The sequence below is a fragment of the Hyla sarda genome, chromosome 8 (assembly GCF_029499605.1).
Source record: "Hyla sarda isolate aHylSar1 chromosome 8, aHylSar1.hap1, whole genome shotgun sequence".
NCBI lineage: Eukaryota > Metazoa > Chordata > Amphibia > Anura > Hylidae > Hyla > Hyla sarda.
The window spans coordinates 120,695,713-120,723,712 of record NC_079196.1 but is presented as its reverse complement, the minus strand read 5'-3'; the positions used below and the strand labels follow the sequence as shown (position 1 = coordinate 120,723,712).

The 28,000-nt window shown below is 45.2% G+C and overlaps 1 protein-coding gene across 1 annotated transcript; it reads left to right on the top strand.

Annotated features, from left to right (window-relative positions):
- The first annotated feature begins 1 nt into the window (after position 1).
- IDH1 (isocitrate dehydrogenase (NADP(+)) 1) lies at positions 2-27,268 on the top strand. The gene is made up of 9 exons (XM_056534711.1): positions 2-184; positions 7,215-7,337; positions 16,034-16,325; positions 18,889-18,994; positions 19,295-19,472; positions 20,999-21,150; positions 24,820-24,960; positions 26,125-26,287; positions 26,376-27,268. The coding sequence occupies exons 2-9, from the start codon at positions 7,216-7,218 to the stop codon at positions 26,467-26,469; spliced, it is 1,248 nt and encodes a 415-aa protein (XP_056390686.1). The 5' UTR covers positions 2-184; position 7,215; the 3' UTR covers positions 26,470-27,268.
- The last annotated feature ends 732 nt before the right edge of the window (positions 27,269-28,000 follow it).

Genomic DNA, 28,000 nt, shown 5'->3' with positions numbered 1-28,000 from the left:
CTGATTGGTCAGCTGTCTTCCTTGGAGCGGATACTACTGGTTGTGGGAGGATCAGCTGGGGAAAGGGGCGTGGCCAGGGTAAAATCTGGGAAGTGGTTGTGCATTGTATTGCGATCAGTGCCTCTGACGATCCTGCAGTGACCGGGGCTCTCATTCAGCCGTTATACAACCTTCAACCCGCCAGGTAAGTAGCTGTGTGTGCGGCATGTTGCGATATTTGTGTGTGTGCACAGCGCCATCAAGGAAGGCTTCGCACACAATGCGCCGCTCTGCTCGTGCAGAATGGAGGGCACTTACCTTACACTGGGGTCATTCTACATATAGGAATGGTTTAGTGACTGCAGTGAATCGGGGGAGCTCTGGGATCAGTCATGTCATGTGCACATAGCTTGATGAGATAGCTGACACACAGGAACAGATCTGCATGTGTGATGTGACAGTGATCATTATGAATGCAGCCGGTGCTGGGAGTGGTCGGAGGGGCAGCTACATCATTCAGGGATCTCCAGAATCTGCAGAGTCATGGCTGTCCATCATTCAGGGATCTCCAGAATCTGCAGAGTCATGGCTGTCCATCATTCAGGGATCTCCAGAATCTGCAGAGTCATGGCTGTCCACCATTCAGGGATCTCCAGAATCTGCAGTCATGGCTGTCCATCATTCAGTGATCTCCAGAATCTGCAGAGTCATGGCTGTCCATCATTCAGTGATCTCCAGAATCTGCAGAGTCATGGCTGTCCATCATTCAGGGATCTCCAGAATCTGCAGAGTCATGGCTGTCCACCATTCAGGGATCTCCAGAATCTGCAGTCATGGCTGTCCATCATTCAGTGATCTCCAGAATCTGCAGTCATGGCTGTCCATCATTCAGGGATCTCCAGAATCTGCAGAGTCATGGCTGTCCATCATTCAGTGATCTCCAGAATCTGCAGTCATGGCTGTCCATCATTCAGGGATCTCCAGAATCTGCAGAGTCATGGCTGTCCATCATTCAGGGATCTCCAGAATCTGCAGAGTCATGGCTGTCCATGATTCAGGGATCTCCAGAATCTGCAGTCATGGCTGTCCATCATTCAGGGATCTCCAGAATCTGCAGAGTCATGGCTGTCCATCATTCAGTGATCTCCAGAATCTGCAGTCATGGCTGTCCATCATTCAGGGATCTCCAGAATCTGCAGAGTCATGGCTGTCCATCATTCAGGGATCTCCAGAATCTGCAGAGTCATGGCTGTCCATCATTCAGTGATCAGTCGCCCCATTCATACGTGTGCAGGAAGGTGAATGGATGTTTGCATGGTGCAGGCGGCAGCTACAGTCAAGGCCTAGTAGAGATCAGATAGAAGTTGCAAAATTTTCCCTTAAGATGATAATATTTGTGGTTACTTGAATGGGACTGAGCTGCAGTATCAAGAACAGCCACTGCAAAACCTATGGCGCTGTGCTTTGTAAACAATGGGCCCCTTTGATCAGTTGATCCCTGGGGATGCTTAAACATGAGCTGTGGGAGACCGGTTCAGGTAAGTATCTTTTATTTTTAATTTTTATTGTGCCCATAGCAAAATATAAAGAAAAAAACGGATCCCACATCGCCCCTTTATTCTCCACCTCACCTTTGATGCGCCTTCTTGCCTAAGCCCTGCCCCTTAGACGAGTCTTTAGTTGGAAATGGAACAGATCAGCAGAAGTGGAACCCCTGTGTTCTGTGCAGGATTTGTAGAAAACTCTTCAGATTGACTAACAATGGGGGCAAGATTCCCTTGTGTTTACTTTTAGCAGTAAATCTTGGGATCTTTGCTCTTCGTCGCTCCTGGTTAACTTCATAGTTCAATAGATTAAAGTACAAGGCTGTTAACCGATAACAGAGGTATGTGTCTATTGGACAGCTTGGTTGCTTTGCAGCGCTGGGGTTGTGGGGTTTCCTCTTCCCACTCCAGGCTGGATTGTGACATTGGGGACTGGGACCAATGTGATCCATACAGCGCTGTGGAACATGTTGGTTTTATATAATTAAATACAGTAAATATATCAAGTAAGGTTAACAGTGGGTTCATGGAATATAATGAAGTAAAGTACAAAGTATAAATGGAGATTTCTCTTTATCAAAAGCTATCACCTACCACAGAATAGGGGATGACTAGGTGATCGGTGTGGATTTGATCAGCTAGTTATCCCCTATTCTCTGGTAAGTAGCTGATCTGTGTCCCTGACTGATCCCAAGGTCAAAAGTCCCTTGAATGGATTGGTGTGCATGGCCAACGCTTTATTCACTCTTTAAGTTTTCCAACATATATGTCCCTTTGTTATTCTTTTCTATACGGTTCTCACCAAATCTGTTTGTCTATTATCGGTATCTGATTTTGGGAAATCCGAGAAACAACAAAATTAACTGCTACTACAGTGCCTTTCGAGTTAAAGGAGGAGGACCCCAACAAAATTTTACTTATCCCCTATTCACAGTTTAGAGGATAAATATTTTTTTCCTATGATTTTCCTATTTTTTTTCTGTGAAATTAATTTTTCCCATACCGCAATACCGGTTGGGCCCCTCCTCCTCGAATGAATTATCAGCCACAGCTCGCTGTCCCCACATCAGGGAACTAATCATAGGTGACCTGTGAGCGCTGTCGTGCTCCCCCCCCCCCCATGAATTATCAGCCCAGCGCTGCGCTGTCCTCCACATCGGGGAACTAATCTTATGTCACCTCATCCTCCTGTGAGTTGCGGGTCCCCGGCGCTGGAAATCTGTACTGTACTACATGTGTGGTGTGTGTGTGTGTATGTGTGTGTGTATATATATATATATATATATATATATATATATATATATATATATACACACACATTTATACACACACATTTATACACCGTGGAACCGCCATAACTTACAAAAATACTGTGATACACATTTTTGGTCATACCGCACAGCTCTACTGGGACCCTATATGATCTCAGGGACGGGACCCTGGCTCTCTCTGTGAGGAGTGCATGTTGTCTACCTGTAGATGGCACACGCTGCATTCATGTCTATGAGAGTGCTGGTTATGCCAGAGTGCTGTACTCAGGTCTTTTTGGCACTCCCATAGAAATTAATAGAGCGTGTTCCGTCTGCAGCACGCACTCCTCACAGAGCTCTGGGTCCCATCCAGGTGATCGCAGGGGTCCAAGCGGTCGGACCCCCCCCAGGAATCAGCTACTTATCCCCTATCCTGTGAATATAGGGGATAAGTACATTTTTGCCCGAAGTTTCCTTTAAGGCAGAATCAGTGCAGTTATATAGGTGGAGGATGGATCCTCATGGTATACCAAGGCAGGCTTAGCATTGCTGGTCTCAGAAATACTGGATGGTGACACCTGTTGGCCTGTAACCGGTAAGGAACTAAAGGAGACTATACATACTACATGCATGTCCATCAGAGGACTGTCTGGTCCTGTTAGATTGTGTACATGTACTAAGAGAATCTACTTGGCCAACTTTGAAACCTTGTGTATGGGTCAGCATAGGAGAGTACAGGACACTACGTTCCGTTACCTACATAACGGAACAGGGTGATCACCTGGCATTCCTCCTGACTAGTCAGTAGAAACAGATCTTGCTCATGGACACTGGCTTTCAAAGTTTTGCATTAAAGTCTTAGGTGTTGGAAGGAAATGGAAAAGTGTTCTGCTTCCATCTTTTTATCATGTGTTGTTCCTTGTATCAAGACCAGAAAGTGCTGCACAGCGAGATCTGGCTCTGTCAGAATGGTGGTGGCAAGTATCTGAGCCGGTGACGACACATTTTATTGCTTTTACCTGAAGCGATCTCCCTGTATAATGTATTCCATGGGCAACACCTTTCTAATAACAAACAATATTTTCAAGTGATCATAGTTACATATAAATGTCATTTCTAGGTGTGTCCCGCTACATAGACTACATAGGTTACCAGTAAACCCCCTTAAACAAGCAGGTTCAAGAATCATTACTCCATTCCCCTTTACATACAGAGGGGAATGACACTTACCGTATCTGTGCACCAGTGTAAGCATATCCCAATACTTCAGAATCTTTACTCTTCTGTAATGGTGGATGTGAAGGATAAAAACTATTTTATCGGTCACCAATACGTTACACAATAGTTATTTTGGACTATTTTACCATCATACAGTCTCCTTTTAACAGTGTGTAGGTTTAGGAACAACTTCCGAGCATGCATCTAGGGGCAACTACCGAGCATGCTGAACTTCCGGGCATGCATCTAGGGGCAACTACCGAGCATGCTAAACTTCTGAACATGCATCTAGGGGCAAGTACCGGGAATGCATCTAGGGGCAACTACCGAGCATGCTGAACTTCCGAGCATTCATCTAGGGGCAACTACCGAGCATGCTAAACTTCTGAACATGCATCTATGGGGAAGCACCGGGCATGCATCTGGGGGCAAGCACCGGGCATGCATCTGGGGGCAAGCACCGGGCATGCATCTGGGGGCAAGCACCGGGCGTGCATCTGGGGGCAAGCACCGGGCGTGCATCTGGGGGCAAGCACCGGGCGTGCATCTAGGGGGCAAGCACCGGGCGTGCATCTAGGGGGCAAGCACCGGGCGTGCATCTAGGGGGCAAGCACCGGGCGTGCATCTAGGGGGCAAGCACCGGGCGTGCATCTAGGGGGCAAGCACCGGGCGTGCATCTAGGGGGCAAGCACCGGGCGTGCATCTAGGGGGCAAGCACCGGGCGTGCATCTAGGGGGCAAGCACCGGGCGTGCATCTAGGGGGCAAGCACCGGGCGTGCATCTAGGGGGCAAGCACCGGGCGTGCATCTAGGGGGCAAGCACCGGGCGTGCATCTAGGGGGCAAGCACCGGGCGTGCATCTAGGGGGCAAGCACCGGGCGTGCATCTAGGGGGCAAGCACCGGGCGTGCATCTAGGGGGCAAGCACCGGGCGTGCATCTAGGGGGCAAGCACCGGGCGTGCATCTAGGGGGCAAGCACCGGGCGTGCATCTAGGGGGCAAGCACCGGGCGTGCATCTAGGGGGCAAGCACCGGGCGTGCATCTAGGGGGCAAGCACCGGGCGTGCATCTAGGGGGCAAGCACCGGGCGTGCATCTAGGGGGCAAGCACCGGGCGTGCATCTAGGGGGCAAGCACCGGGCGTGCATCTAGGGGGCAAGCACCGGGCGTGCATCTAGGGGGCAAGCACCGGGCGTGCATCTAGGGGGCAAGCACCGGGCGTGCATCTAGGGGGCAAGCACCGGGCGTGCATCTAGGGGGCAAGCACCGGGCGTGCATCTAGGGGGCAAGCACCGGGCGTGCATCTAGGGGGCAAGCACCGGGCGTGCATCTAGGGGGCAAGCACCGGGCGTGCATCTAGGGGGCAAGCACCGGGCGTGCATCTAGGGGGCAAGCACCGGGCGTGCATCTAGGGGGCAAGCACCGGGCGTGCATCTAGGGGGCAAGCACCGGGCGTGCATCTAGGGGGCAAGCACCGGGCGTGCATCTAGGGGGCAAGCACCGGGCGTGCATCTAGGGGGCAAGCACCGGGCGTGCATCTAGGGGGCAAGCACCGGGCGTGCATCTAGGGGGCAAGCACCGGGCGTGCATCTAGGGGGCAAGCACCGGGCGTGCATCTAGGGGGCAAGCACCGGGCGTGCATCTAGGGGGCAAGCACCGGGCGTGCATCTAGGGGGCAAGCACCGGGCGTGCATCTAGGGGGCAAGCACCGGGCGTGCATCTAGGGGGCAAGCACCGGGCGTGCATCTAGGGGGCAAGCACCGGGCGTGCATCTAGGGGGCAAGCACCGGGCGTGCATCTAGGGGGCAAGCACCGGGCGTGCATCTAGGGGGCAAGCACCGGGCGTGCATCTAGGGGGCAAGCACCGGGCGTGCATCTAGGGGGCAAGCACCGGGCGTGCATCTAGGGGGCAAGCACCGGGCGTGCATCTAGGGGGCAAGCACCGGGCGTGCATCTAGGGGGCAAGCACCGGGCGTGCATCTAGGGGGCAAGCACCGGGCGTGCATCTAGGGGGCAAGCACCGGGCGTGCATCTAGGGGGCAAGCACCGGGCGTGCATCTAGGGGGCAAGCACCGGGCGTGCATCTAGGGGGCAAGCACCGGGCGTGCATCTAGGGGGCAAGCACCGGGCGTGCATCTAGGGGGCAAGCACCGGGCGTGCATCTAGGGGGCAAGCACCGGGCGTGCATCTAGGGGGCAAGCACCGGGCGTGCATCTAGGGGGCAAGCACCGGGCGTGCATCTAGGGGGCAAGCACCGGGCGTGCATCTAGGGGGCAAGCACCGGGCGTGCATCTAGGGGGCAAGCACCGGGCGTGCATCTAGGGGGCAAGCACCGGGCGTGCATCTAGGGGGCAAGCACCGGGCGTGCATCTAGGGGGCAAGCACCGGGCGTGCATCTAGGGGGCAAGCACCGGGCGTGCATCTAGGGGGCAAGCACCGGGCGTGCATCTAGGGGGCAAGCACCGGGCGTGCATCTAGGGGGCAAGCACCGGGCGTGCATCTAGGGGGCAAGCACCGGGCGTGCATCTAGGGGGCAAGCACCGGGCGTGCATCTAGGGGGCAAGCACCGGGCGTGCATCTAGGGGGCAAGCACCGGGCGTGCATCTAGGGGGCAAGCACCGGGCGTGCATCTAGGGGGCAAGCACCGGGCGTGCATCTAGGGGGCAAGCACCGGGCGTGCATCTAGGGGGCAAGCACCGGGCGTGCATCTAGGGGGCAACTACAGAGCGTGCATCTAGGGGCACGTACCGGGCGTGCATCTAGGGGGCAAGTACCGGGCGTGCATCTAGGGGGCAACTACAGAGCGTGCATCTAGGGGCAACTACAGAGCGTGCATCTAGGGGCAACTACAGAGCGTGCATCTAGGGGCACGTACCGGGCGTGCATCTAGGGGCACGTACCGGGCGTGCATCTAGGGGCAACTACCGAGCATGCTGAACTTCTGAACATGCATCTAGGGGCAAGTACTGGGCATGCATCTAGGGGCAACTACCGAGCATGCTGAACTTCTGAACATGCATCTAGGGGCAAGTACCGGGCATGCATCTAGGGGCAAGTACTAACCAAAACCGTGTTGCTGTAAGCTAAATAGCAGAGCTTGGTCCCAATCGGGCAGTGCAGTCTCTTCCATATATTCATTTTTACCTTCAAAATAAAATGTTGAACACTTTTTTTTTTTTTTTAGCTTAAAAGCAGGATCATAAGATTTTCTTTTTTTCTTTTCCAGCATGTCAAAGAAAATCCCAGGTGGCTCCGTGGTGGAGATGCAGGGAGATGAGATGACCCGTGTGATTTGGGATCTGATAAAGGAGAAGCTCATTCTTCCTTATGTGGAGTTGGATTTGCACAGGTAACATTCACAACTTGTCCATGTAAAGTAAAGCTAAAGAAGTGTCTATTCAGCTCAACTGGATGTTATGGCTGTTATAGCAGTATCTCATCAACCCCCTGTATCATGGATGAAGCATGTGAGGGGGCATGAAACTGATGACAGGCTTGATGTAATACTTTTAAAATGTTCTGGTCTCACAAAAAAAAAAAAAAAGTTAAAGGGATACTCCGGTACACCAGCGTTCTGAACATTTTGTTCAGAATGCTCAGAGCTGGAGGCCATGATCGTGACATCACTGTCATGCCCCTTGTGCAGTCACGCCATGCCCCCTCCATTCATGTCTATGGGAGGGGGCGTTTTGTCCAACACGCCCCCTCCCATAGACATGAATGGAGGGGGCGTAGCATGACGTCATGAGGGGGGCGTGGCCGTTACGCCATGACCAATGCAGCAGGAACCTGGCGTTAGTTTAGAATGCCGGGTGCTGCGGGATATTGCGGGGGCCCAAGCAGCGGGACCCCCACGATCAGTCATCTTATCCCCTATGCTTTGGATAGGGGATAAGATGTCTAGCAGCGGAGTTCCCCTTTAAGCCATTTAACCGAAGTTCAGGTCAAGTTAAGAAAATCTTAAATCATATGCTTCTTAAATCTTGTTTGACCAGGTTCTCACATAACACAGCCTCTTACCTGTGTCTTATTTATTTACTGGTAACCCCTTATGCCTACAGTTTGTCTGTACTAGCATAGGTGTGTCATCATGTGGCCTCAGCATTTATAATGAAGAATTCTAATGAACTTCTAATCCATAATCATTTGATGTAGTCTGAGGGAACTGACATGCCCAACCCTATGAACTTTTCCCTAGATCCAAGATGGTTAAAGATTTGGTTGTTTTGCTGAATACTTCTAGTAGAAAAGCTGGTTCCTTCATCTGTTCAAAGTCTCTGTGCGATAAACTAAACAGGATAAATTACAAATCGGAGTGGAGTAAAGGTTCTCCGAGCTGGGAGTGTATGACAGAGGTGAACAAATACTGGAGAGAGCTGCCTGGCTTTGGAGGGAATGTTAAAGGGGTATTCCGGGCAAAAATATTTGATCCCCTATCCAAAGGATAGGGGATAAGGTGTCTGATCGCGGGGGGCCCACTGCTGAGACCCCCGGAATCTCCCTGCAGCACCCGCTATCTTTGCGGGTGCTGAATCTCCAGTTTCGGAAACCTCCAGGTTTCCGGGACTGGGGACGTGACGTCACGCCGCGCCCCCCTCCATTCATGTCTATTCATGAGGTTTCCAAAACTGGAGATTCAGCACCCGCATAGAAAGCGGGTGCTGCGGGGGGTCTTAGCAGTGGGCCCCCTAGCGATCAGACACCTTATCACCTATCCTTTGGATAGGGGATAAAATATTTTTTCACGGAATAACCCTTTAAAGAAGTTTTTATGGGATCTTAATACTGATTGGCTATCTGTAGGATAGGTCACCAATATCAGATCGAGGGGTCTTCTCCCTACCCCCTCCCATACAGCTAACTGAAGAGCACCGCACCTCTTTAACTAGCTGAAATCCTGAACAATCTGAGAATGATTGCCTATTCTAAGGATAGACCATCAATAACTATGTGCCAGAAAACCCTGCAGGACCTGCATTTATGCCCTGTGCTGCTACAGGACTTAGGAACTAAGCTTGCTTCAAGGCCCTTGAGTTATGGCTACTGATGTCTGGCACTAACACTTTAGATCCTGCAAAGTTAACACTACATGTGCTGGGTTTGAGGGGCTGCTCAGAATTTCCACTGGGTCATCGCTGGGTCTGGATCAGCTGAGATGACGGCTAAGGGTACCTCACTAGCCTCCGTACCGTCCAATCCTCAGTCTGCTAATCCACTCTACTTCAGCATGCTGGAGAAGCAGAGTGCCAATAACAGCGTGGCACAGTGTTGAACAGTGTTTGCAATAATAAGAATATGTGTAATAGTCCTCTCTGGGGACAAAAATAAAATAGTAAAAAAAATAAAAATAAAGTGTTAATAAATGGAGTTGGCTCCTCTCCTAATAAAAGTTTAAATCACCCCTTTTTTTTTTTTTTTTTTTTTTTTTTTTTTAGCCCCTAGTTTGCCATCTGGGACTTTATGCACCAGAACATAAATGCCCATCCTGGAGTATTAAGTGATTATGAAGCAAGCGCAGGAGTCTGAACTATTAAAATATAATGTTAATAATCCTGCATGATGAACGGCATAAACGTAAAACAAAAGTGCAAAATTCACAAATTGTTGGTCACATATGTACAAAAATTAATAAAACATGATCAAAAAGTCCCATCAAAACAAAAAATTCAAATTAAAGGGATCAGAAGAAAACCATTTCAAGCATACTGATTTAGTTATTTTTTTTTGTTTTGTTTTAATCACATTGACCTACAAAATAAAGAGAGAATTTCATTTTTGCCATAAAGTGCACTACGAAAAAACAAATGCCCCAAAAGTTGCAAAATTGCAGTTTTCTTTTCAATTCCCCCCACAAATAATATATATTTTGGTTTTCATCAAACATTTTGTGGTACATACCGTATATACTCGAGTATAAGCCGAATTTTTCAGCACGATTTTTCGTGTTGAAAATACCCTCCTCGGCTTAAACTCGAGTGAACTCTCCGCCTGTCAATCCCTTCTCAGTGGTCTTCAACCTGCGGACCTCCAGATGTTGCAAAACCTGCAGACCTCCAGATGTTGACAGCCGATGGCTGTCCGAGTATGCTGGGAGTTGTAGTTTTGAAACATCTGGAGGTCTGCAGGTTGAAGACCACTGTGTCCTTCTTCATCATCCAGACCCCCCCTTTAGTTTTCTATTCACCTCCCCTCGGTGGAAAGGAAGGGTGAGCTGGTCCGGGCCATCTATGCTGCAGGGACCGTCCGGTGGGGAGGGATAGTCGTTCCGGGCTGTCCATCTTCACCGGGGGCCCTCTTCTCTGCTCTGGGCCCGGCCCTGGACTAGTGACGTTGCCTTGACGATGACGCACAGGGACGTTGCCTTGATGATGCCGCTGTCAACTTTGACAGCAGCGATCTAAAGGGTTAATAGCTGGCTGTGGCAATCGCTGCATGTTAGCTACAGGAATCAGCCTGGGGGCCGGCGGTATGACGCGGGCACGAGTCGGGAGCCCGCGCTATACAACGGTTGCCGTCTCAGGATGAGCCGGCTCATCCTTAGACAGCAACCTGTTAAATGTACTAAAAAAAATTCTGACTTTTGGTCACTTGATATACCAGAAAAAAATGAACAGAAAGTGATCTAAAAAATTGAAAGTTCCATCTAAAAAATATGGTACCGATTAAAAACTACAGTTCACATCACAAAAAATGTGCCCTCATACAGCCCCGTATAAGAAAAATAAAAAAGTTTCATAAGGGTCAGAAGAGGATAATTTTTAACATACTCAAGTTATAGACACAGATTTATCAAACTGTGTGAGAGAAAAAGTGGAGAGATTTTCCCAAAGCAACCAATCACAGCTCAGCTAACAAGCTCTGGTAAAGGGAAAGCTAAGCTGTGATTGGTTGCCATGGGAAAATGACTCCACTTTTCCTCCCACACAATTTGATAAATGTGGGTCATAATCTTGTTTTAAAAGTAGTAAAACACAACAAAATGTGTAGAAACAAATCCCCCAAAAGTTGCAAATTAGCATTTGTGTTTTTTGTCTGGCAAAGTGAGTGATGCCATTACAAAGTACAATTGGTCCCCCCATAAAACAATCCCTCACATGACCCTGTAGGCGGAAAATTGAAAGACTTGTAGGGGTACTCCACTGGCCAGCATTCGGAACATTTAGTTCTAAATGCTGTGCGCGCTCTGCAGGGGTCGTCTACGCCCCCTCGTGAAGCCAGGTCACACCCCCTGAATGCTAGTGTAATGGAGGGGGCACGGCGACCGTCACGCCCCCTCCTGTAGACTTACATTGAGGGGCATGGTCTGATGTCACGAGGGGCGTGGCAGACCCCCGCAGTGCGCGCACAGTGTTCGGAGCTAAATGTTCCGGATGCTGGCCAGTGGAGTAGTACTGGAGTAGTTCTCTCAGAGATGTCCCCCAAATATGGTGTGTGCTTCCCCTGGACTGAATTATTTTCATTCAGAAGAACAAAGATGGCTCAGAAGTGAATGCCGTACCTCTGCACCCACTAGCTTACATAAACAATGTAAAAAAATTTGCAATCAGCTTATTTCAACATGTAGCACAATTATATTATCATTATTATTTTTTTATTTATTAATTACACAATAGTTTTTCCCCAATATAGTTTTCCTGTCCAAACATTTCACTTACACTTGAATGAGACTGTTGATCAGATGACTTCATTTATCACAATTGCCAAGGTTTATCGATCTGCCTGAAACCAAAACTGTCTGGTTTTGCCCAATAGTAACCAATCACAGCTCAGCTTCCATTTTACTGGAGCTCGTTAAAGTGTTATTAATTTCTACCCCAATAAACGAATCCCAGGATGAGACAGTTGATTATGGGCAGGGTCACATGGGGCGCATCCACAGTGTATTTCTACAGTGGGAAATCCGCCACTATGAGCCGGCACACAGCTACCAGGCTACAGCTAGGAGCTTGCTCTGTGTCTGCTGTCGGTGCATCTGCAGCGTGAAATACACAGGGGATGCGCCCCGTGTGACCCTGGCCTACAATTGTAATTTAGGAATACCTTTTGCTGCTTTCTACCAGTCTTGATAGGACTTTTTGTTCTGCAGCCAGCAACAGTCGGGTAGGTGTGGGCAGTGATTCGCAATGCCCCGAAGCCGCCATGCATTTCCCCTTTACGTCAGTGTAAGGACCGCTGTGGAATTGACACACAGGTCCTCCGCACATGCACCCTCCATCATCTTGTGCACGGCGAGTTCTCTGAACAAGCGCTCACTTCCACTGTCTCCTGGCTCAGAGCACCTGCATATTGCTGACTTCAAAATTAAAGTTTTTTTTGGGCTGATAAAGAATGCTAGAAACCAGCAAAAGGTATTCCTGAATTGTGATTGTAATCAACTTTCTCATCCTGGAATTAGTTCATGGGGGTAGAAATTTATGACTGTTGCACTTGAAGGTGTGAAAGCTGAGCTATTTTGTACTTTCCTTTGAAATCCACCAAGTTTGTAAGATTCTTAACAGTGCAATTTTATTTTTTATATTGAACATCATGACTATGCTATTTACAAAAAAACCTTGACCTTAGTGGTAAGAGTTACACCGCCAACAGTTTTCCAATACATTCAAACATACTATAAAATCCCTGGCCACGCTAGCCAATTCCAAGAAATTTTACTTTCATAACACATTTATCATGTTGTCACATAGTTACATCATTTTTACTGTTTTCATTAGAATGACAAAACGTTCTAGGTCTTGACTTGGCCTCCAAATCCCAATCCAATCCCATACAGAGCAATAGGTCAGAGCTGTTTTGCAGCAGGTGGTTCTTTATGTTATGGCTGATCAGTGTAGTTGGTAGTATACAGATATCGGCTGTACCTGTGTGCAGCATTATTTTAACTTTTCAGGATGCTCTTCCATGCTGCGCTAGCATTGCTAGCCATGGCCACTATCGCTGGCCATTCACTGATCATTACAGGCTGCACCTGAACTTGCCATGGCCACTAGCACAGGGGGAAATAGCAGTCTTCATAAGGATAGGATTCCACTGAGGTTTTTTCCCACCAGCAAAAACACCAGCAAAAACTGCCAGAAAAACTGCCAGTGATTTTTCCCTGCGTTTGGCTAATTTTCCACTTGTTTTTTTTTTTTTTCTGGCAGTTTTTGGAAAACTGCCTTTGCAGTTTTTGAGCCAAAGTCAGAAGTGGATCCATAAGGGAGGAGAAGTATAAGTCCTTCCTTTATATGTCCTATTCCTTTTGAATACACTTCTGGCTTTGGCTCAAAAACTGCAGTGGCAGAATTCCAAAAACTGCCAGAAAAAAAACAAGTGGAAACTTAGCCTTTCAGCTTTTTTTCTGGCATTTTTGCCTTTGAGTGGAAATAGCATTTTTGGACACTTTTTGGACCGTTTTTTTCATCATTTGTTGGGTACCAAGAAAAAAAAATATGCAGTAGGAATGGTAAAAAAAATGTATTTAGCAAAATTTATCTTTTTATAACGAAATCTTTATTAGTTTTTAAACGGGCATCAATTTATGTTGGCGGCAGGGAACTAAAAATGTAGCTGACCATAATAAAAACGTAGAAAGGGGCCATTTAAATGTAAAAATACTATATTTTTTTAAATTAATTTTGTTAAAATTTTTATTAGTAATGTTTTAATCTTTTAATAATATGTTTAATAAAGTGTGTGTTTTTCACTTATTTTTTTTATTTTTTTAGGTAGAACTACTACTCCCAGCATGGAACACACTGTTCCATGATGGGAGTAGCAGTTCCTGTACTAATAAACAGATCGCCCCAGGTGTCACTCCTGACACCCGATTCAATCGTCCTATCTATTGCAGAGATGCGGAGCAGCTCTATACAGCGCTCGCATCTCTGCTCTGCACTCCGGCCGACCAGTGATGTGAATAGTATTCACATCATTCATTCATATTTTCCTCCCAGAGTGGTGATTGGCCGGATGGTGGCAGCCAATCATCACTCTCAGCAGGAAATATGAATCAATGATGTGAATTCTATTCACATCCCTGGCTGGCCCGAAGTATAGTGCAGAGATGCAGAGGGCAGGAGGAAGCCGCTCCGCATCTCAGGGATGAAGGGCGATCGCAGCGGGTGTCAGGAGTGACACTCGCTGTGATCTGTCCTTAACTGCTGGTACTATTGCTTCTAACATGGAGCACACTCGGCTCCATGCTGGGAGCTGTAGTACCTGCATTAATAGACAGATCACAACAGGTGTCACTTCTGACACCTGTTGTGATCTGTCTATAAATGCAGGTACTACAGCTCCCAGCGTGGAGTAGAGTGTGCTTCATGTTGGGAGCAGTAGTACCTGCAGTTAAGGACAGATCACAGTGGGTTTCACTCCTGACACTCGCTGTGATCCTCCTGAATAATGTATAGACGCGGCCGGCTGCTCTTCTATGGTCTCCGGCACTGACCTATATATACACACCTATTCAGATTTCCCACAGAGAGTTGTCATTGGCTGGAATCATCTGACCAATCACAGCTCTCTGCAGGAAATATGAATAGGTGTATATACAGTATACGGCAGTGCAGGGGACCATAGAAGAGCGACCGCCTGCCCCCATCTATACATTATACAGGAGGATTGCAACGGAAGTTGACACCCGGAGTGATCTGTCAATTAGTACAGGTACTACTACTCCCATCAAGGAATAGTGTGTTCCATAGTGGGAGTAGTAGTACTATCTAAAAAATTTAAAAATAAACAAATATAATATTTTTACATGGCCCCTTTCAAAATTTGTATTATTGTCGGCTACATTTTTGGTTCCCTTCCCGCCCACATAAATTGATCCCTGTTTAAAAATGAATAAAAATGTTGTCATAAAAAATATAAATTTTGTTAAATACAATTTTTTTCCATCGCTACTGTATTTTTTATTTATTTTTTTAATGGTACCCTACGAAATTATTATAAAAAAAGATATCTCCAACCCTTTTTGGATCGCTAAACTCCAAAAAAGGAATAAAAACGCCAAAAAGAAAAAAAAACACATTGCGTTTACTTGGTGTTTTTTTTCGTTCCAATAGTCTTATATGGGAGGAAAATGCCAAGACTTTACCGAAAAAAAAGCCAAAGTCTCAACAAGAGGCTGTTTTTCAAAAACTGCCAAGGAGCTCAAAATAGCTGGAAAATGCCAAAAGGATTAAAAAAAATGCAAAACTGAAAAATGCCAAGTGGATATGGTATTTGTCAGTTCCCTACTGACTTGCAGCTAACATCTGGCCATTGCGTTTTTTCACTGAAAAAAACTGTGCGGCAAAATGGGCTTTTTTTAATCAGCGTTTTTGCATGAAAAACCTCAGTGGAATCCTAGCCTAATAACGCTGCAATAATAGCGAGTAGTAGTTAAGTATTTTGGCTATTGACAATAATCCACTTTCAGAGGAGAAACAGTAGAGATTACACAAATGAGAGCTTTAACCAATCCTATTAAAAGGCTCCAGAGTACAGTACATAATGCTGAATATACTGTACCAAGTAACAGAAGCAAAGTGGGGCCTGTTGTAAAGTTGTTGAGAAAGCCTTCTGTCAAAATAAAGCTGCTATAATTTTGGCACAATATAGGTTAATATAGTAAGTAGAGATGAGCGAATTTACAGTAAATTCGATTCGTCACAAACTTCTCGGCTCGGCGGTTGATGACTTTTCCTGCATTAATTAGTAAAGCTTTCAGGTGCTCCCGTGGGCTGGAAAAGGTGGATACAGTCCTAGGAGACTCTTTCTTAGGACTGTATCCACCTTTTCCAGCCCACCGGAGCACCGGAAAGCTGAACTAATTTATGCAGGAAAAGTCAGCAACCGCCGAGCTGAGAAGTTCGTGACGAATCGAATTTACTGTAAGTTCGTTCATCTCTAATAGTAAGTAATATTGTCGCCTGTTATGCTGTATTTATTTATATGTTGCACGATATTTTTCAGTTTTGAAAAGATGCTTGGAGTATTCATAATTCATTGTAGACCAGATCTTTATATTGAGTTCACTATATTACTCCTGCAGTAACAACCAATTGTCTATCTTCATAGCTATGATCTTGGAATGGAGAATCGCGATTTAACTGATGATAAAGTTACAGTTGAAGCTGCTGAAGCGATCAAAAAATACAATGTCGGAATAAAGTGCGCCACTATTACACCTGATGAGAACAGGGTTGAAGAGTTTAAGCTGAAGCAAATGTGGAAGTCGCCAAATGGAACGATCAGAAATATTCTGGGAGGAACTGTTTTCAGAGAGGCTATCATCTGTAAGAACATCCCCAGGCTTGTCTCTGGATGGGTAAAGCCCATCATCATTGGCCGTCATGCTTATGGCGATCAGGTGACGATGCACATTTTGTATGTTTATAAGTAAAATCCTTAGAGTACCTGTCACCAAATAAACTTTTCTAAACTAACTCAGGCTATGTTCCCTAACTACTCCTAACACCCCTCCTGCCCTTAAAAAAAAAAAAAAAAAATTCTGAGCTTTAAAAAGCTCTGTAACTTACCATTATTCTTGCTCACATAATGCAATCTCCCACCAGGAGAAAGTGGGCATTTCCCAGCAGGCATGACATCACTGAAGCCTGCTAGGGGACCACTTCTGCCCTCAACTCTGCTCTGTGCATCTTTCAGTGAGGCTTTGTGTAGCTTTCAGTCTGTGCAGCTTTCAGTGAGGCTCTGTGCAGCTCTCTCTGTGTAGCTTTCAGTGAGGCTTTGTGCAGCTTTCAGTCTGTGCAGCTTTCAGTGAGGCTTTGTGCAGCTGTCAATTAAGCTCAGTGCAGAGAAACACTTCCTGAGTTTGGTCTCCTGCCAGACTGGGAGGAGACCAAACTCACTGTATTAACCCCTTCCCTCTTGGGCCATTTAACATTTTTGCACTTTTGTTTTTGCACCTTTCAATTTTCCAACTACAGACCCATATGAGGGCTTATTTTTTGTGCCACCAATTTTACTTTGTAATACCATTAATCATCATTTCACCACAAAAGCTACGGCGAAACCAGAAAAAAATATTTGTGGGGCAAAATTGAAAAAATGTTGTTACTTTTGGGGGACTTCCGATTCTACGCAGTGCACTTTTCAGTACAAATTACACCATATCTTTATTCTGTAGGTCCATACGGTTACAAGGATACCTAATTTATATAGGTTTTATTTTATTTTACTACTTTAAAAAAAAATATAACTACATGCACCAAAATTAGTATGTTTAAAATTGTCACCCCTATAACTTGTAACCCCTATAACTTGTGACCCCTATAACTTTTTTAATTTTTCCGTATACGGGGCGGTATGAGGGCAAATTTTTTGCACCGTGATTTTTATCGTTACCATTTTTGTTTTGATGAGACTTTTTAATCGCTTTTTATAAATGTTGTTTTTAGGGTATAAAAAGTGACCAAAAATACACAGAGCTCCCAGATCTTAGCCCCGCCCACTCTACGCCGGCGGAGCTTCTGGTCCTATCGCGCTTTAACGCGCGCGTTGTGAGCACTGTGCCTTCTTATTAGCGTGGTGCGAGCGCTTCAGGGAGCATTTCTGACCAATGAGGGCTCTCCAACGGTTAATCCGGCCCCCTCCAGCGAATTGGTCTAGCCTCCGCTCCTTCTCATCCCAAGGAATGTTTGCTCCATAAACTGGATGTGGTCCGAGCTGTTCGGACCTACCTCTCAGTCACTTCTTCATTTCGCCAGTGTGACTCCTTTTTTGTTCTTACGGAAGGTCGTAGTAAAGGACTATCAGCTTCAAAGTAGGGATCAACCGATTATTGGTTTGGCTGATATTATCGGCCGATATTCACGAAAAACTGGAAATTTTTTGGCATTCATGTGTACACTGTGTGGTAAAAGTGATGTTATGTTTATTCTGTGGGTCAGTAAGATTATGGCAATAACCATTTTATATAGCTTTCTATGTTCTTTTTCCTTTTCTGAGCAAAATTCTTTTTCTGCCATTCATTTTCCAACAGCCGTAACTTTATTTTTCGGCTGACGCCATTGAGTAAGGGCTTATTTTTTGCGAGATGAGCTGTACTTTTTATTGGTATCATCATTTTTGTGATATACGCTACCTTTTGATCTTTTTTTTTCCCACTATTTGTACCAAAATTGGCGATTTCATTCACCATGCTGGATAATTTACAATATAGTTTTATAGTACACATTACGGACGTGGCAATACCTATTATGTATATGATTTGTGTTTTTGATCTTTTTTGATGATAATACAGGGCTTTTACCGGGAAAGGGGCAAATTTTTTATTTTTTTTTTACACTTTTTACAGGTTGTACTATGCTGAAATACATTTGTACTGCAGCACAGTATGACCCGATCAGCTGCACACAGTACAGCCTGTGCGATCCAGCCTGTGGCTGGATTTTACAGGCTTCCGTAGCAGGCATACAGGAGTTAATAATCCGACCTCCTGCTGCCATAGCAACCAACGGCGATTTGCGATCGATTTGCAGCACCGCCGTTGGTGAATAGGGGAGTGTGCTCCCCCTGTCAACACCATACATGCCGTGATCAGGATTGATCACGGCATCTATGGGGTTAATGCTGCTGGGACTGGCACATTTGCGGCCCCGGTGTGATTGACAGCTGACTCCCGCTGCCGATCTCCTGTCCTGCAGGAGATCGCTAGGACTTATTCATACGTCCCAGCGCGCGCGAACATGTCGGGTGCTGGGACGTATGCATACATCCTATAGCAGGAAGGGGTTAAACATGTCCAATATGTAAAACATGAAACCAGTGGTTATCACTGTGTTAGTGGTGACGTATTGTTTGTTTGTTACACTATTGGCCTTCCTAAATGATTAAAACAGTAAAGAAAAAGTTTCTATAGAGTAATTGTTACATAATTTCTTTTAGTTAATGTCGTTTACTTTGATTTACAGTACAGAGCCACAGACTTTGTCGTCCCTGGGCCCGGCAAGGTGGAAATATCATTCACTCCTAAAGATGGTGGCGAGCCCTTTAAATATGTTGTACATGATTTTGAAGGTCAGTATACAGCTAAAGAAACAGTCCAGCAATTTTTGTTGCATTTATAGTGCAGCATTGACTACTAATTAAAGGAGTTGTCCAGTGAAAGACAACTTATCCACTATCCACAGGATAGAGGATAAGTATCTGCAATCTACATAACAGTTGTTACAGAAAGCGCATGCTGCATATGTATGGGAGTGCCTGTGTTTGCTAAACCTATGTCTGCCATCACTGTGACGGCAGAAAGTCTGAATTTACATGTAACCCCTCAGCTACTATTCTAGTAGGTAACTCTTTCCTTTTTATACTCTGTAGACTGTGGAGGTGTTGCCCTTGGAATGTATAACACTGATCAATCCATTAGAGATTTTGCTCATAGCTCATTCCAGATGGCGCTGGCTAAAAGTTGGCCTCTGTATATGAGCACTAAAAACACAATTCTCAAGCGATACGATGGACGTTTTAAGGACATTTTCCAGGAAATCTACGAGAGGTATATGTGCACTTTTACCCTATTTTCCACTCTACTATCACGTGAATAAAGTCAGTTCCTACCTATTTTGGGTATATTCTGCTGTGTTCAGCTATTATTTACAAAACATAAAATATGCGGTGTATACAGTAAACGTGAACATACTTTTTAAGTAACTTACATGCTGTAGCATATAGATCAGTTATCTTCAACCTGCGGACCTCCAGATGTTGCAAAACTACAACTCCCAGCATGCCCGGATAGCCAACGGCTGGTTGAAGACCACTGATATAGATGGTTAACAGAGTACTTCCACTTTTTGAGCTCCAGAAGCACAGACAATCCTGCTGTTAACTATGTTGGTATGTTCACATGTACTATATATACCCAAGAAAAGTTATTGACTCTACTATAAGCCTAGGGTGGGAAATAAATCATCCCCCCCTGTCATCATCCAGAGCCCCGTCATTAACACCCTCATCATCATCACCGCCTGTCATCATCCCCCCCTTCATCATCACCGCCTGTCATCATCCCACATCCCCCTCCTTCATCATCACCGCCTGTGATCATCCCCCCCTTCATCATCACCGCCTGTCATCATCCCCCTGTCATCATCCCACATCCCCCTCCTTCATCATCACCGCCTGTCATCATCCCCCCCTTCATCATCACCGCCTGTCATCATCCCCTGTCATCATCCCACATCCCCCTCTGTCATCATCCCCCTGTCATCATCCCACCCACCCCCTTCATCATCACCATCTGTCATCATCCCATCCCCACACCGCCTGTCAATGTCTGAACGGTGATCTTCAACCTGCAGACCTCCAGATGTTTCAAAACTACAACTCCCAGCATGCCCGGACAGCCAACGGCTGTCCGGGCATGCTGGGAGTTGTAGTTTTGAAACATCTGGAGGTCCGCAGGTTGAAGACCACTGCAGCCTTCGTCATCATCCAGACCCCCCACCCCCTTTAGTTTTGTACTCGCCTCCCCTCGGCGGGAAGGAAGGGTGAGCAGGTCCGGGCCATCTGTGCTGCAGGGACCGTCCGGTGGGGAGGGATAGTCGTTCCAGGCTGTCCATCTTCACCGGGGGGGCCCTCTTCTCCGCGCTTCGGGCCCGGAATAGTGACTTTGCCTTGACGAAGACGCACAGGGACATTGCGCATGAACGCCCCTGTGCGTCGTTGTCAAGGCAACATCACTATCGTTGCCCTTCTCCTCTTCTCTGAGAATCAGGTGCATCAAAAGCCCCCAGCTCTGCCACCAGCGCAGCAAACTGTGTGTGTATCTTAAAGACGCATACACAGTGAATTTCCATGCTTCTGTCCTGAATCTCCTGACTGGGCCCCCCTGTTTGCTGGACCCCATAACAGTGGTGTACCCTGCCTGTATAGCATGTAACACATTGTGTATGCACAACAGCACTGTTTGTGTTATGGTAAAGCTATGGCATACATTGTTCCTGAGCTTTATCTTCAGATTCTTTCAGACCTGGAGCAGAATTGTATAACAATATCGCAATTAAATTCTTTTGTCTACAGAGAGTACAAATCCAAGTTTGAAGAAAAGAAGATCTGGTATGAGCACAGACTTATAGATGACATGGTGGCTCAAGCATTAAAATCTGAGGGTGGCTTTATCTGGGCGTGCAAGAACTATGATGGAGATGTGCAGTCAGATTCAGTTGCTCAAGGTAAGAAATAAATAGACTTAAATAATTTATAGCTATTTTGTCAGCTTGATGCATTGGATTTAGGCAGATTTTACACTAATTCCACGTAATTTATTTTACATGCAAAATTTTCGGTGAAATTTTCCGAAATTTTAGAGTTTTGATGCTATTTGTTTCCCGTGAGAGTCCACTCTTTTCCCTCTTATCTATAACCACCCATAAAGTTCTGAATAGCTGTCCCTTGTGTAACTTGTCACCACTATCATCATTAGTAGCAGCTGCATTTCACTGCTTACACCAGGGCTGCATTTGTGATGTTATCCCCTCTCCCTATTAGCTTTTCATAATCCTCTTCAGAAGCAATATTTTTCCATTTAGATGACAGACACATTTGTGAAATAGCCCTTCTTTGCTCTGATGCTTTTGCTGTTTTTTTTTTTTTTTTTGCTCCTTGCAATGCCAGTGCATCAGTAACATAGTGCTGTAGTGTAAATTATCCCCCAGCAATGTGCCAGCCTGTTCAGACCTATGTCTCCAGCACTAACTATGTCATTGCATTGCAAAGAGGAGTAGGCGCGCCATCCAGTGATTCACCAAATAAGTAAACGGAACTCCATGTACTGCTGGCAAGCAACCCGAAGTAATGAGGAAAACTCTGCCCTTGCAGCCGAATGTGACCCAGGCAATGATTGGCTGAGGCGCATGCACACCCTCGGCTACCTGGGTCACATTTGGCTACAGCGGCACAGATTTTTTTTTTCGGATCACCGGTTCAGGTCTTGCCTTCTATATATACACCCTATATAGGTAGGGGACACATCATACTGAAAACGCAGTCCAATCTGCAGGCATCATGTTATAGAAAAATAGAAGATGGACAGGGTGATTACCTAGTTTTCAAGTATAGTAGTCAAGTGGGTAGTCCTACTCAGTGATAACTCTCTAGATGCACACGTATACTCAGATGTCAATTAGAGATGAGCGAAGTTACAGTACTTGGATTCTGCATGCGGCTCGGCGGTTTCTGACTTTAGCCTGCATAAATTTGTGTCAGGAAAAGGTGGATACAGTTTATTCAATAATCATTCCTGTGCCCAAACCTGGCACTTAATAATCAACCTTCCTTCTCTAAACTGCTATGTCTGCAAGAAAAAAATTCAAGATGAACACCATTTCATCTCTTGACTCCTTTTCTCCATCTTCTAAAATAATTTTGTAACATAGACCTTTGGGACACTTATCTCACACAGGAAATCTCTTAGACTCCGCATAGACAAAAGAGGGAATCAGTCCTTAACAGTTTTCCTGTCAACCTTTCATCATCCCCAAGAGTGTTTGCAAAGGTGTTGATAGTGTTGACAGCCTTGCTCAGAAAACAAGGCCTATTTCTAATCCCATATCTGGATGACTGGTTTAACCATCTCAAGAATATTCTACATACTCTGACTCAACATGGGTTTTTTTCGTGAATCACCAGAAAATCCAACTCTATGGTGGATTTTTAGCAATACCTGTGTAGAGGAAGAGTGTTGCAGTTGCCCATAGCAACAAGATTGCTCCTTATATTTTTAAAGAGGCCTGTAAAAAAAATGAAAGAAGCAATCTGATTGGTTGCCATGTGCAAATGTACCACTCTTCTTCTACACAGGTTTTGATAAATCCCCCTCTATGACTCTAGCTTTGTCTGCAGAAAGGATCAGCTACAGGGATCAACTCATTCTGAGATGACAATACGAGCAGCCATGAGACTCCTGGGCCTACTGGCATAAATGTGGAAGCAATAGTCTGGGCCAGAGCTCATTTCAGGATGCTTCAGAAAGACACTTTAAACAGTAGACAAGACATCTAAGACACTTGGGTCAACTAATAAAAAAAATCATTCCAAACTTCAGGATCTTTGCTGGTGGTTTAAATCAATATTTTTGGAAAGGAATCTAGAGGAGAAGATGAAGATAGTAATTACATCAGACATTTCCAATTGGGAAGCACATACAGGACATTAGAGATGAGCAAAGTTACAGCAATTCGATTCGTCACGAACCTAGCGGCTCGGCAGTTGATGACTTTAGCCTGCATAAATTAGTTCAGCTTTCTGGTGCTCCGGTGGGCTGGAAAAGGTGGATACAGTCCTAGGAGAGAGTCTCCAGCCCACCGGAGCACCTGAAAGCTGAACTAATTTATGCAGGCTAAAGTCAGCAACTGCCGAGCCGCAAGCTTCGTGCAGAATCAAAGTACTGTAACTTCGCTCATCTCTAATGTCAAATCACTGAATAGGATGTGCTCAGCCTTATAACATGCTGACTGCAATGGTAATGTGACAGGTTCCTTTTATATATTACAATAAAAAGACACTTTCCTGTTCTACTACTGTCTTTAAAGATAGTCATGGCCGTAAATGTTGGCACCCCTGAAATTTTTCAAGAAAGTTAAGTATTTTTCACAGAAAAGGATTGCAGTAACACATGTTTTGCTATACACATGTTTATTCCCTTTGTGTGTATTGGAACTAAACCAAAAAAGGAAGGGAAAAAAGCAAATTGGACATAATGTCACACCAAACTCCAAAAATGGTCTGGACAAAATTATTGGCACCCTTAACTTAATATTTGGTTGCACACCCTTTGGAAAAAATAACTGAAATCAGTCGCTTCCTATAACCATCAATAAGCAGTGCCTCGCACACATTCAAGGCAGCAAAATAACCCCAAAACATCATTGAACCTCCACCATATGTCACTGTAGGTACTGTGTTCATTTCTTTATAGGCCTCATTCCGTTTTCGGTAACCAGTAGAATGATGTGCTTTACCAAAAAGCTCTATCTTGGTCTCATCTGTCCACAAGACATTTTCCCAGAAGGATTTTGGCTTACTCAAGTTCATTTTGGCAAAATGTAGTCTTGCTTTTTTATGTCTCTGTGTCAGCAGTGGGGTCCTCCTGGGTCTCCTGCCATAGCGTTTCATTTCATTTAAATGTCGACGGATAGTTTGCACTGACACTGATCCTCCCTGTGCCTGCAGGACAGCTTGAATATCTTTGGAATTTGTTTGGGGCTGCTTATCCACCATCCAGACTATCCTGCATTGATACCTTTCATCAATTTTTCTCTACCGTCCACGCTCAGGGAGATTAGCTACAGTGCCATGGGTTGCAAACTTCTTGATAATGTTGCGCACTGTGGACAAAGGCAAATCTAGATCTCTGGAGATGGACTTGTAACCTTGAGATTGTTGACATTTTTCCACAAATTTGGTTCTTTTCCTCTTTCTGTTGTCCATGCTTAGTGTGGCACACAAAGACTAAGTGCACTTTTTTTCTGCTTTCAGGTGTGATTTTTATATTGCCCACACCTGTTACTTGCCCAAGCTGAGTTTAAAGGAGCATCACAGGAGCATCTTCTTTTTCCACAATTTTAAAAGAGTACCAATAATTTTGTCCAGCCCACTTTTTTCCTCCCTTTTTTGGTTTAGTTCCAATATACACAAAGGGAATAAACATGTTGATAGCAAAACATGTGTTACTGCAATCCTTTTCTGTGAGAAATACTTCATTTTCTACAAAAATTTCAGGGGTGTCAACATTTACGGCCATGACTGTAGGGCAACATTGCAAAATGTTATAAATACAAAAATGAAGCATTTAAAAATGCATATTGGTCATGGGTGAAGAAGACTTATTTGTCTTTGTGTAGGTTATGGATCTCTGGGAATGATGACCAGTGTTCTCATATGTCCGGATGGCAAGACTGTAGAAGCAGAAGCAGCACATGGCACTGTAACCCGCCACTACAGGATGCATCAGAAAGGCCAAGAGACCTCTACTAATCCTATTGGTAAGTTAAATTTAATATAACAGCTCACGCCCCTCCCATAGACATGAATGGAGGGGGTGTGGCGTGACATCATCTCTCCAGTCCTGGAAACACAGAGGTTTCTGAAACTGGAGGAGCAGCAGCCCGGCATAGAATGCGGGTGCTGCACAAAAATCCCGGGGGAGGGGGGGTCGATAGGGGATAAGATGTCTATGACTGGAATACCCCTTTAAAACTTTGGCTGTGTCGTGGGCAATGAGTTGCTAACATGTTTCATGTAGCTATATAGTTGTTTCCATGTGTAGCTAACACACACATTATAGCTATATGGTTAAATCTATATGTAGTAAGCATTTTTTTTTTGGTACAAATTTTCCCCTGAACACTGACTGTATCACCTAGATGTTTTTTTTTTTACTGATTAGAACCAGATACTAAAACTTATTATTATTATTATTAAGAGCTGCTTTGAACGACCTTTAGAGATGGACCAAACCGTATTCACTAAAATGGGCATGCTTTGTGAACCTGTGCATAGGTCCTTCCTCAGAGAGGGGAGTCTGATTTGTGAGCTGCAGCTTTTGTGCATGGTGACTTATGTATATACCGGTGTCACTTTTCACTGTACTCCAGTCTGTGATGATAGGATACTGCTGGAAAGTGATTTGTACAGAACAGTCATCAGCTTAAAGGAGAACTCCAGAATAGAAAAATTGTACTCCATACTGCTGGCAGTAAAAAAATTAAGAGGTACATACCTTCCCTCGCTCCACCTGCTGCCGGGGCCGAAAACATCATACTGCCTCTTGCTGGCTGAGTTGGGACTTCGCTGTAGCTGGTGATTGGCTGAGCGCAGTATGACTTGCCGGCAACCAGGAAGAGGATCACGGCGGAGACCGGAGTGGGTTACCGGAGGAGCGAAGAAAATATGTACCTCTTTATTTTTTTACTGTATGGAGAACAATTTTTCTATTCTGGAGTTCTCCTTTAATATTAGGCCTAGTGGCCATTCTAAAAAAAACTGCAAGATGTCAGGATTATTTTATAATATATACAGTAAAAGGGAGGATTAGAAAAAAACATTACTAAAATTTAAAAAAAATGTCCAACATAAAACCTTGATTTAGGCAGAAGCTCATTTTCTGATGACACATTCCCTTTTAAGGTTTTCTTTTTCTGTTTTAGCTTCCATCTTTGCCTGGACCCGAGGTCTGGACCATAGAGCGAAGCTGGATAATAACCCTGAACTGAAGAACTTTGCTTTGGCCTTAGAGGATGTCTGCGTAGAGACAATAGAGGCTGGCTTCATGACTAAAGATCTTGCAGCTTGCATTAAAGGTCTACCCAAGTAAGTAACCTGTACCTTAGGGCCGAAGTGTTTTCATCCATGTTTGGTGGTGGTATTACTAAGCTCACTGATTCTTTTCTCACCTCAGTGTACAGCGAGCAGATTTCTTGAACACTTTTGAATTCCTGGACAAACTGGCGGAGAACCTACAGCTGAAGCTTGCTGCTCAATCCAAGTTGTAATTGCCAAAGTTTCCGGAGGCAAATCTCAGGTTTATTCCTTCACTGGTAGTTTACAGAGTTCAACAGAACTTTTAACTTCCATACAGTGCAAACCATCAGGCTTTCTTGTTGGGGTACACTTTTTAGTTTGTGTTTTTACATCTTGTCTTTATATCCATGAATTGATTGTAATATCTTCAGATCTTTGTGCCATCGCTATTACACACAGATAAATCTCAAATCATTGTACAGAACTGGTACTATAGCAAAAAGTACTATAGCCTACAGCCCAGAAAGGACGCCAACGTTTCCATAGAATAATGGTTATCCCTCATGCTTGTCTGCTTTGTGAACATTCTTCAGTCATTTTGAGTCTCTATTCATATCTATTCTGACACTGTTTTTGTGCTATATGTTGGAATACTGATGTATTTTGTGGTGTGTCTCCATCTGATCCATCGATTTACAATGGGCCGACTGTAGTCTGAGTCAAATCCATCAGTTTATTCAAAAGGTATGAGAAATATAAAGCAAGGATTTATGCTTCTCTTTCCTCATGGATCCATTTCTGTCTTTGGCGCAAAAACTGCATTGGTAGTTTGTTGCATTTATAAGCCTAAACTGTTTATTGGGAAATTCAGAACCCCAGCGGCCTAGATCTGCATACTGTTTGGCCATATTTCTGACTTATGCCACAAATGTAGTTTCACGTTAGATGTTAACCCTAAGCTTGTAAGTCCAAAACATTTGACATAGAGAGAGACTACTAAAGTAAAAAAAAACGTGAATGAAGAATAAATAGTTAAGCTCTTATTGCAGATTTACTTTGTCCAGTAACTTGTGTGTTTCGATGAACAGATAACAGAATCTACGGAAGTGTATTATATTTAGCATTTCAACAATGTACAGATATGTGAGGACTCTTAACAGAATCATGGACATTTCAATATCCTGTTTAATCCAGTCATGGACACACCAGGAAATGCTTCATGTCTTTAAAGGGGTACTCCGGCCCTAAGACATCTTATCCCCTATCCAAAGGATAGGGGATAAGATGTCTGATCGTGGGGGTCCTGCTGCTGGGGACCCCCGTAATCTCTAATGCAGCACCCACCTGTCTCGGCTGCACACAGTGCTGGAGACTAAGTGTCTGAAGCCTCACGGAGGCCTTTGGATAGGGGATAAGATGTCTGATCGCGGGGCTTCCACCGATAGGGACCCCCGTAATCTGTAATGCAGCACCCACCTGTCTCGGCTGCACGCAGCGCTGGAGGCTAAGTGTCTGAAGCCTCACGGAGGCCTTTGGATAGAAGATAAGATGTCTCAGGGCCAGAATACCCCTTTAAGCCGCGCATCACTGTAATATAAACTGTCTGATCCGCCAGCATCATGTTATAAAGCGGGAGGACGTAAGAAGATTTTGTTTTGTTGGAAAATAAATCCCTGCTCTTTCTGTGCTTCGGAATCCTACGTCGGTCAATAATTGGGACTGCCCACTGGACTCCAAAGCAGAGAAGGAGCAGGGGTAAAATGAATTAATTAGGTTGTACTG